Source organism: Paralichthys olivaceus, chromosome 9, assembly GCF_024713975.1.
Source record: "Paralichthys olivaceus isolate ysfri-2021 chromosome 9, ASM2471397v2, whole genome shotgun sequence".
NCBI classification, from domain to species: domain Eukaryota; kingdom Metazoa; phylum Chordata; class Actinopteri; order Pleuronectiformes; family Paralichthyidae; genus Paralichthys; species Paralichthys olivaceus.
Genome location: NC_091101.1, coordinates 10,336,771 through 10,347,292, shown reverse-complemented (window position 1 = coordinate 10,347,292; position 10,522 = coordinate 10,336,771). Strand labels below are relative to the sequence as shown.

Sequence of the window (10,522 nt, the reverse complement as noted above, 5' to 3'; positions counted from 1 at the left end):
ATATGCCTTCAGAGCAGGACTACTTCTTCTGGACTGGACACCACTGTAATGAGAAGGGCCGCAGGGGGGCAAGGCAAACAATAGTAACTTCAATAGAAGCTAAGAAGTGATAGAATTAGAAGCAAAACAAAGAGCCTTAATTAGCTGCTCTTTATTTTAAACACTTTTTTTACAGCAACATTTTTATGACTTGTAAAAGCAGTCTGTGCTTGCAGTTCATATATACATCTGCATAACCAATCAGAACTGAGAGGAAATGTTTTAAACAAGCCAATAAAATAGGTTTATTTGTGAAGTCATGTGAATTATTTATTCTATGTTTTCCAACCAGTGGCCCAGATGGCTTAATTATAGACCTGGCCCTGCATGTAAACACATGCTGTCTTTAAATAACTGCACAACTTGCCACACGCTCGAGTGTCTAGTATTTCTTCTATTCTATAAAGCTGCATGTTGAATCACTGTAAGTGTTGAGTTGATTCAAAAGAATAGATCTAAGCATCAGGAAAAGATGCACTTGTTTTAATAAGTGTTTTGTAAATTTTTAATGAGTGGATAGAATAAAAAAAACACTTATTTAAACAGACCGACCTCGATGAATGAATTTGATTTTAAATGATAAAAGATGAGTTACATAAAGTACAGTAGCGTCATGACTCTAACAAGGTCACAGACCCAAAAATACAGCTCTAATACCTGCCAGTAACTGAGCCTACTACAGTAACAAAATACAGTACCACTTCAAGCCTCCAGTAGCCATTCATACTGGGTGAGTGCCACGATAAAGATGCCACCAAGCACATGTCAGATGGATAGAGTGTACGCAGGGTGTGTGAGGTATTCTTAGCACCGATGAGAGTCCAGGCTTATGAATCCATTCACATCTCTAAACGGCGTCCTGGCTGGAAGAGAAGGCCACTTGTTTCTGCCAAGGCATTAGTTTCTGCTTGGCTCGGTTTATTTCTCCCTCAGATCTGCTCCTGATTACAATAAAGTAAAAGTAATATTGAAAACTTTCCAGATAGGCTTCCTGAATCATTAAAATTCAAACACCGGAAACTAAACAGGGAGTGTTGAAACTCAAAACGCCTACAGAGATGAAAAAACCCTCAAGAGAAGAAACAGTGGGCCAAGAGGAATCTTATAAACATTCCGGAGCAAGTAAGGGTAGTATTCTAAATGCCATTCATGGCATCAAATAAGAATATATTTTTGGAAAGTGACCTTAGAGGATACAGGCTTGAGAGAAGCTGGCAGATGTGATGTGCTGGTCATGTCCCCAATACCTGCTGCTGCAAATGACTCTAAAATCATCCGTTTCCCTTCGAACACAAGAGACATGGTGCAACTTAGGCAGAAAGTTTCCTATTTTAAGTGATTTTGACAGAAGTTTAATTTACTTTTAACAGCAACTGTACTAAGTTTGTCATCAAAGCTTTCAGGCTCAGAACACATTCTTTTAACATCATATGGTCCACTTCAACCATTCTGGCCGAGCTGAGCTCAGAGTCGCTCTCCTGCAGCAGAAGAGGAGCTGTTAGCTGTCGTTTTCCAGGACGTCTGGGTGTTCCTCCCAGAAGTGGTCTCCTATAATGTCGCAGTGGTAGGTCTGCACCTTCCTCCTGCTGTTAGTCACAGGCACGTCCATCTCCTCTCCACCTGGGAGCTTTGTGCGTTTAATGACGGTTTCATCTCGCTGCACAGAATGAGGAATAGGATTAGTTCAATAAAAAAGGCAACAAAAAAGGATAGATTCACATTTAGGAAAATTGTCCTTTTCTCTTTCCGTGATTGAAACTGTGATTGTTTCTCTAAATCCTACATGTTCAGACACAAAAGATGTGTCAGGATCAATGTATGACGGCACTAACCTGAGTTAAAATGGCTGAGAGGTTACGATGAAGGAATTTAAGATTCACACATGAGAACCAAAGATGTCTATCTACAGCAGGAGTATTCTAGTGAATTCTTCTGCAATAATTGTGCTGCAGACTCAAACTTTCAAATCGCAAACCTTTTCCCAGATGAGAGTGGTGCCTTTCCTGTGCAGGGCAGATTCATTGTTGTAGTTGATGTCAAACTCTGAAAACAGGATCTCATTTTTATCTGCAGCTACTGTTCCCTGAGAGGGGGGGGACACACAGACATGAATAAATATTACACAAGTGTATATAAGACATTTCAGCAAAAGCAATGAATCACTGGGCACTTATTGATTTATTATTTGAATAATGAAATCCATCGATGCTGTGATCCGCAAAGATCTCATATTTGCCGTCTTTGATTTGTGCATTTGTTTTTCCCAAGAATTATTTTTACAGGATAAAGGAACTAGGAATAACAAAAGGTTTGCTGGGCTATGAATGACTCATGTTGACAAAACACGCAGCCAGAACCAACATTTCCACAATCCGTCAGCTGTCATCACATCATCTGAGCTACCCTCAAAGTGGACACTGGGGAAAGAAAAGACTTCCAGTGAACAGCTGGTTCAGTCAGTGGCAGCTGCCACAGACAATGACAGACCTGATGAAATTCTACAGACACATATTACCACTTCTGTTGAATCAGTTCAATAATTTCCCTAAGTTTTGATCATCACATTTAGAATTGACATGAAGTGATGAACTGCGTTGGGGTGTTTTAAAGATTAACTTCAAATTTAATTTAATTCTACTACTGAAAATAATAATTTTAAAATTTAATCAGAAAAACTGACTAGTTACGATCGCACTGACCATCAATGTGATCATCATCTGCTAACAACACAGGTTTGAGAGTCTCGCAATTTCAATATTACATATGTCCTGTACATTTGCAGAACTGACAATAAAGCAAATTTTGAACTTTGAATGTTATTATTTTCAACATGAGAATTACTATTATTCTTCCAACTTTTTATTCGCATTGACAATTAATTGATTAATTTATCAATTTCCTTGAAATTAGGAAGTTGGCTGACTGACTACTACACCAACGCCTTCCCCAGTGTGGACACCAAAAAATAATCGGTAACAGAAATGTGTTAGTGTGCAGACATATGCGATCATATCTGTAGCACAAATGAAACATTCACTAGAATGTGATTGCTAAGTGTAACATGATTCTGTGTATTTATGTTATTATCACACATCTTAATTCATCTAACTAGAGTTTCCTAATAACATTGTTATTACTAAATAAGCACACATGCATTTGTGTAAATCTACACAGGCATTTTAGATTGTGTTGCCCTCTCACCTTTAAACGATCCTCTGCCTGAACTGTGGTGAGCCCTCCCCTCTGTACTAATGTCCAAAACACGGTGTTGTACATATTATTTATGTGACCTGAAAAACACACAACAAACATAAGTACAGTCTAACATAGTTAAGCCTCATTCGCTTGTTGAACTAGTTCATCTAGTTGTCAAATGTGTCACTTGCAAATAGGCTCTGGCACTGTGTGTACTCACAGTCTGCTTGCCTCCAGCTGAGGTAGTCTCTGAGGTTGCGGTTGGTAGGATACAGGACCACGCGTCCGTCAAAGCTTGGGGGATACAGGAGGGGCTGATCCTCGAAAAATTCCTTCCAGTAAAACACATATGAGGAGGAGAACTGGGAGGACACGTGGGTCATGAGCTTACTGCCGGAAGAGAGAGCAGGAGAAATTAAGTCATACAAAATTCAACAATATGTGAACATGAGTGATATCACACTTCTGCTACCTGGCTCTCCTCTTAAACCAGCTGGAGGTCCTTTTAAAAACAAAGCTGAACTCATCACTTTGACCGTAAGCGATAGTGATATCCTCTAGTTCCTCCATCACAGAGCGTGCACTCCTGCTCATCAAGCCCAAGGCTCGGTTATCATTGGGCTTTGTAAACTTGTGCTGCCCAGCAAACCTGCCACAGAATACAAGCAGAAACAGCATGGTGTCATCATCCCACTGTCCACAGATATGATACATGTGCACCTTAAACAGGAAACTCACCTATGGAAGTTTCGACCATCCAGTCTCACGACTATGTAGCAGTTCCGTAGACAAGTGTCATCCGTCTCAAAGTTGCGGACATACTCGAATTTGCTCTTTGCCATGTTGCTGGAGGTGAAAAGATGGGCTGAGGGTTTGACAACGCAATCAATCAAGGGACATCGAAGAAACCTGCAGGTATTTCCAATCACCATGAGGCTGTCCCTGAAAGAGAAACAAACATGGTGAGGAATAGTAACATAAATATCATCTAACATACAAGGCATATTGGATTGCTTAAACTAAATAAATAATCGGACATGAACAATAAATATGTATAAATAAAATAAAAGGTACTTCATAATTAAAGAGACTGAGGGTCTTATTTTCCTCCATTTGGATATGTGGATGAAAGGTTTAGCCAGGATCAAGTAACTCTCAGTGTTATATTATCATATCAATACCAAATACAATGTTTTCTCTTGTGGCCTCTATCTTGAATGGACAGTAGTGTTTTGGTTGAGATCCAGTCCTGCAAATCCTCCCAAAATGTAGCAGTGGACGAACAGATGATCAGAGGTTTGAATGTCAGTGTCAGTGTAGCTGCAGTTATCGACCAATTCAAACCTCAGTCCTCGCACTTCAATAGATGGTGACGATACAGAAATAAAACACATATCGATCATCATGGAATAATCAGAGTTAGTACTCACACTTGGGTATCATGTGGTGTTGGTCCTCTTCACCTTCAATAAACACACAGTTAGCTACTTCTAGGAAACCAGTTAGCTTCATGCGACTATTTGCTCAACTACACAAACACCAGCTTTTGATGTAGTGGGTTGATACAGCTGCTGATATGAAAATATTCCAACAAAGATGTCACACCACATTACACTACACACACTGTGTACAGTCCGACAGCGAACTGTGTCGTAGCGGTACAACAAACCAAACGAACTAAAGTTCCGGGATTTAAAGTTTAAAATCAACTAAGGTAAAACAAACATCCGATTGTTTGACCTCTGACCTGCTTCTCTCTTTAAAAACACAACCAGCGCCACGGGGCAGTTTATTGTTGCGTTGCTGCTGCGTGGGTTCATTTATTAAAGCAAAAACACAGTTTTCATTTTTGCGGTGAAACATGTTCTGTGTATCAGCGCCATCTTGTGGCGGAGAGGCGAGCGTACAATCAAAGATCGTCTATGAGTTAGGAACACAGAAAGGCCACTTGAGGAATTGGTAGTTTCAAGGGAAACTCTCATGGTGATATTGTTGTTTTCTGTGTTTGTTGTTGTGTTTTCTGTGGATCTATAGATAAAATACACAACTAACAACACAACTGAGACTTGAATTCACTATTTGACTGGTGGACTCTGCTCTTATTATATCATTATGAAGTGTCTCTCCCCTGGAAGCAGGCACAGAGTGATACCTCCACCCGACCCACGACCTCAACCTTCCCATGATTCCTCGCTTCAGCGTGTGCTCCTCTATGGTTGTTTCAAACATGGAGGAGAGGGAAAGAGACGCAGCAGGGCCAGGCAGCACAGAGACAACCCCGCGAGGCTGCTCCGGTACCGCAGCAGCAGCGCCGGGGCATGGGCCGGAGAAGGCCGGGACATCCCGGGACGATGATGCAGATAAAGTGGACGTGTGCTCGGAGAGGTTTGACCCTCTGCTCGCTCTCTACTCCCCCACCGTGTCACTTCCTTTCCCCAACGTCAAGTGTTTCAACAACGTGGCGGCCTACGAGAGCTTCCTGAAGGGCGGCCGGGGCAGAGCCAAGCCGGAGAACGTGGAGAAGAAGCGGCTGAAGGCGCTGAAGGGTGTGGCGGACCCGGAGCGCATCGACAGGCTGAAGAAGCTGATGGTGAACAACCCGCTGCCGGAGGCGGAGCAGGGGGAGAGCAGCGGCAGCGCCCCGCGGAGCAGGAAGAAGAACAAGCCGCAGAAAAATGTCCTGACGAGGATGCCCCGTAGGTTCAGACCACAGCAACACTTCATCACTACACTGTGTAGAGGCGTGAATCTCTGATCCAAGACACAAGAGGTTTATAGAAGCTGTGGTGGAGCTGCTGTGAAATCAGTTCACACACAGACCAATGATATGTCAAACATCCAAGTTCACTTCCTGGTTCAGCCACATGCACATCGAAGTCCTTCCTTGTTTACTGTTTGCTCACACATCACTGATTATAGTTTAACAATTGCCCCTTGTTCAAGCTCATTGTGTAAATATAAAGTCTTAACACATTTCTGGTAAGTACCTGGTTTAAGACAACTAACAGAACAGGGACACTTCAGATTACCTCTGGGCCCAGTCCTGCCCCTGGATCCTCCCCTGTATTATACAAGCATAATAATTATATACTTGTATAATACAAGTCATTTCAAATAGTTTGCATAGAAGTGTTTTAGTAGCATTAATACAATTGGGAAGTAGATCATAACATAATAAGAATAAAGAAGACGTAATATTAATAAATATGAAGTGTTTTGTAAGAGTGAACACTAAATACAATCGTCACATATTATACTTTTACTTCTTTAGGATCTTTTTCTACATTCTTTTGTTGGAGTTTTTTTGGTTTGTCTGGTAACTTGATCGCACTTGGAGCCTGATACAACCCACATAGAATTTGCACTGTCACATAAAAAACACTTTAATAATAACTTCTAATTTCTCCATAATAACAGTAATTTGAAAGTTATAGTTTGGCATCATCTCATCATGTTCATTATTTTTTCTTCTCTTGAAATATAAAATTAAACCATGAAGCCAAGAAGACATAGAAATGTATGAAGTTATTTGGTGACTACAGTTGGCCCTGCCCGTGTTCTCCTTGCTCATAGTGTCATAGTATCACTATACACTATAAAATGCAATCCTTGTTTCCTCTCCCTCTTTAATTTAATTCACCAGTTTGTAGGATATCTAGATGAAAAAACAACCTGACTTTACACCTCCAGACTCTTATACATGTGTGTTTTGTATTCCTTCCTCTTCTTTTTATGTTTAGAAGATGAATTCCTTGTGAGATTTATCAGTTGTAGAAACCGCTGTGTGACCTGTGTGCCATGTGTGTGTCTTCAGTGTGTAAAGGCGGTCCTTTGGGTGAGCTGTACCGCTGCGTTGAGGAGAGGGTGAGGGTCAAAGTTCACATCAGGACCTTTAAGGGACTGAGGGGAGTGTGCTCGGGCTTCATCGTGGCCTTTGACAAGTTCTGGAACATGGTGAGTGTACATGTTGCTTGAAGGCTTCTTGTGCTGAACCTGAAATATATATAAATAATTTTACCGCAATGTACTTTTTTCTTTTTCAGGCAATGGTAGATGTGGATGAGACTTACAGGGAGCCTCTGCTGGGAGAGGCATTCTACCATGAGAAAGCCCTCACCATTACACGGGTATGTGTTAGATCTCATTGTCGTTTATTTCCCATTCAGTCATAGTTCAATGCTCCTCTTTCTTCCATCACTCCTTCCATTATTTAAAAGTGATCTTCTGACAGTAAGACAGTGTTTCCTGTGCTTACCAATAAAAGCCACCCTGTATTTCCCATTGTTGAATTTGATTTGCATGACCTTTGCAACAGCTCTGATATGGTTTTATGTGAGGGAGCAGTAAACAGTGAGGCTGACATCAGTGAGTTAAATTATAACCAGTGAAGCTGGATGAGATACATGCATCACTTCCTCATGTGTAAGCAGGTGAGGGTTGAATCCAGCACAGGAATGAAGAACCCTGACAGTAACAGAGATAGCTGCTATGTGAGACAGAATGTAAACATGAAAAATAACATCATTATCATTAGAACTGTTGTATCCATGTGTGTTAATGTGTCTTAAATCTTTTTGCAGCTCTTTGAGAAGCTGAAACTTCAGGAAAGCTCAGGAGGTGACGATCCAGCAAAGAGACACAAAGCTCAGAGACAAGCTGTTGAGCATCGGCCTGTGAATCCTAAAGCTTCTCACCCCACCAGCAGGACAGAGTCCACCGTTAAAGACAAACAGGATAAAGACAAAGCCTCACTAAAGGCCCCGGACCCAGGAGCCTGTAAGAAGAACGTCTCCCAGAAGTATGGCCAAGTCCACACACGCCACATCAACCAGCTCTTCATCCGGGGGGAGAGCGTTATCCTGGTGAACCCACAGCCTCTCTGACTTTTCTCTTCTGGACTTAACATTCAATCAACCATGTTTGAATTTCTGGCCCCGTACACACCTGGTATTAACATCAGTCCTGAGAGATCCGATCACAAGTAGCCAGCGCTAAGAACGTGTGTTCACACCTGGTATTAAAATCCGTCCTGAATGTGTCTCCTGTGACTTGTCATCGGATGTCACCTCCCGATCTACATGCAAACGAACACGTAGGTCATTTGTGTTAGTTTAGACTAATTGATGTTGTTTTGTCGGCACGAGCGATTGAAAGAGAGGTAGAGAGACAATCCTGGAGAGTCTGAATGAATCTTGTGCAGCTCTGAAGAAAGATTTTTTTTTTTGTTGAAGAAAGTGAAACTGTAGGGGGGGTCACAGGACATATCAGACGGCCCAAGACGGATTTGCGTTCACACTGTGAAAAGAATGTGCACAGGTGGCAGTGGTCTGGAATGTTCGGATCGCCCTGGGTGTGTTCACACCTGTATTTAGAGTCCACTTGGGATCGGATCACAAAAACCACATGTTAATACCAGGTGTGTACAGGGCCTGAGTTTCACTTCACACTGAACATACTGAACAATAGATTTGTGATGATAAAGTGCCAGAGATGTGTCTATAATTTAATTGGATTCAGAAGAATCCAGGATTACTGTTATATCATATTGATATGAAGGTTTTTCTGCCTACTGGAGAAAACATCTTGATTTTGAGAAATAAAAGCTACTCACTTCTAATTAAAGTCACTTCTTGTTGTGTTTTCTTTAGTCTGTCACCCACTAAAAGACATTTCTGACATCTCCTCTGCCTCAGCACTAATAACTGCGTCTGCCAAGGCTGTCATCCAGCAGGTGGCAGCATAAACACGTTAGTGGCCTGTGCTGGGCCATTGTCTCAAAGAGCCTGTCCCTTTATGTTGCTTTTCCCGTTAGTTTGAACAGGGATGACAGCGCAGTCTCAGCGGACTTCATAAATGCATTATGAATAATTGAGTTTGTGAAGCTAGAGATTGCAGATGGCACTCAAAAGCTGTCATTTGTCTTGACGTCTCAGATTGCTTTTTACTCTTTAATGGGCACATTACCCATAAAAGCACAATTTACTGCATCTCATGGAAGTTGTAAAGATGTTTTTTTTCTTTTTTTAGATGGCAGGGGTTTTTTGGGGGGGGGGAGGCACAGAATGATTGTGTTGTGATTCTGTTCCTGTGCGTATAGAGTTTTTGAGTTATACCTCCTTATATAGTTTTTCTTCATTTGACTTCAGAGGGCTTAATTGACATTTCACATATTTTATACAATAAATAGGACAAACTCTTATTAGTAGCTGAACTGTTGTTGGTCTATATAATGTATTAAGAGTATTATTAGTGTAACCCATTTACCAGTCGTCTCCAGAGAGGGGAAATGGGTCAATTGTTTAATGTACATTGTGTTTTAGTCGTGTTTGTCGCACCAGTGTGTTCTATCAAATCTTCATACAACATGAGAAGGGCAGAGAACTGGAGCCACAATTAGATGACAGTCTTTTACTTGACTTCTATTGAAGTGAGCAGATCTTCTCTCAGATCATCATCTCTATGAGAAACTGAACTTCATCGGCTGAATTAACGATGAAGCATTAAAGACTCAAAGTATCAAGTTCTTCAAATAAAACAATAGTTATATACAATGGCACTCAGTAGAGCGCATACCTCCACCAAGGCCCAACAATCCCCAGCTTCAATTAAGCTGCACTAAATTGCACACACACGTATCACTTCCCTAAATATTCCTGATTTTTTTTGATCCATTAAATATTTTCTTCAAAACCAGAAACCAAAAAACCACCTGATCTCACAATGTTAAAGAAGGTCAAAAAAGATTTTCTGGATCCACCCACTGTTCTGGATCCAAAATCAGAATTAAGTGGTTTCTTCCCTGACCCATATCCTTCCACCAAGTTTTGTGCTAATCTGTCCAGTTGTTTCTGTGTAATCCTGCATACAAAATAACAACAGACAAATGAACAGAGGTGAAAACATAACCTCCTCAGGAAAGGTAACAGAGAAATGAGATTCATTTGTTGCATTGAGCTGCTGCGAGTCACTGTATCAATCAGATTCATCTGTATTCCAGTGGTGCTTCTTCTGTCCAAGTGTTTGCTGTTACGCCAGTCCGTTAGTTTGATTGACAGCAGGATGACACAAAAACTACTGAACAGATTTCCACGAAACTTTGTGGAACGATGGGATATGGCTCAATGGTGAAAATGTAAAAAAAAAAAAAAAAAAGGCAAATTTATAATGCATAGAGCTTGATGAAAAAATTAAATCAGACACTTTAAGGGCCTGGTATTTATGACTATGAGATTTATGCAAATCCAAATCAAAATGTGGATTTAGTGAATTTAAATGAGGTTTCATAAGG

General features: G+C 41.0%; 2 protein-coding genes across 2 annotated transcripts; one reads left to right on the top strand and one right to left on the bottom strand.

The window, feature by feature from the left end:
- Window positions 1-530: 530 nt before the first annotated feature.
- thg1l (tRNA-histidine guanylyltransferase 1-like) lies at window positions 531-5,104 on the bottom strand. The gene is made up of 8 exons (XM_020080571.2): window positions 4,982-5,104; window positions 4,665-4,697; window positions 3,973-4,176; window positions 3,707-3,883; window positions 3,455-3,624; window positions 3,241-3,329; window positions 2,015-2,122; window positions 531-1,696 (listed from the first exon to the last, which is right to left on the bottom strand). Exons 3-8 carry the CDS (start codon window positions 4,164-4,166, stop codon window positions 1,538-1,540), a joined length of 897 nt encoding a protein of 298 aa, XP_019936130.1. The 5' UTR covers window positions 4,167-4,176; window positions 4,665-4,697; window positions 4,982-5,104; the 3' UTR covers window positions 531-1,537.
- Window positions 5,029-8,856, top strand: lsm11 (LSM11, U7 small nuclear RNA associated). The gene is made up of 4 exons (XM_020080560.2): window positions 5,029-5,930; window positions 7,049-7,188; window positions 7,278-7,361; window positions 7,815-8,856. The coding sequence occupies exons 1-4, from the start codon at window positions 5,417-5,419 to the stop codon at window positions 8,115-8,117; spliced, it is 1,041 nt and encodes a 346-aa protein (XP_019936119.2). The 5' UTR covers window positions 5,029-5,416; the 3' UTR covers window positions 8,118-8,856.
- Window positions 8,857-10,522: the final 1,666 nt, after the last annotated feature.

What these genes read in the sequence shown, in the direction of transcription:
- lsm11 (XM_020080560.2), top strand. Translation starts at nt 5,417, where the DNA reads ATGATTCCTCGCTTCAGCGTGTGCTCCTCTATGGTTGTTTCAAACATG. An exon ending in TGTCCTGACGAGGATGCCCC is followed by an intron (nt 5,931 to 7,048) that starts GTAGGTTCAGAC and finishes GTGTGTCTTCAG; the next exon opens with TGTGTAAAGGCGGTCCTTTG. An exon ending in TTGACAAGTTCTGGAACATG is followed by an intron (nt 7,189 to 7,277) that starts GTGAGTGTACAT and finishes TTTCTTTTTCAG; the next exon opens with GCAATGGTAGATGTGGATGA.
- thg1l (XM_020080571.2), bottom strand. Translation starts at nt 4,166, where the DNA reads ATGGTGATTGGAAATACCTGCAGGTTTCTTCGATGTCCCTTGATTGAT. An exon ending in GATGGTCGAAACTTCCATAG is followed by an intron (nt 3,884 to 3,972) that starts GTGAGTTTCCTG and finishes ATTCTGTGGCAG; the next exon opens with GTTTGCTGGGCAGCACAAGT. An exon ending in AGGCAGAGGATCGTTTAAAG is followed by an intron (nt 2,123 to 3,240) that starts GTGAGAGGGCAA and finishes CCCCCCTCTCAG; the next exon opens with GGAACAGTAGCTGCAGATAA.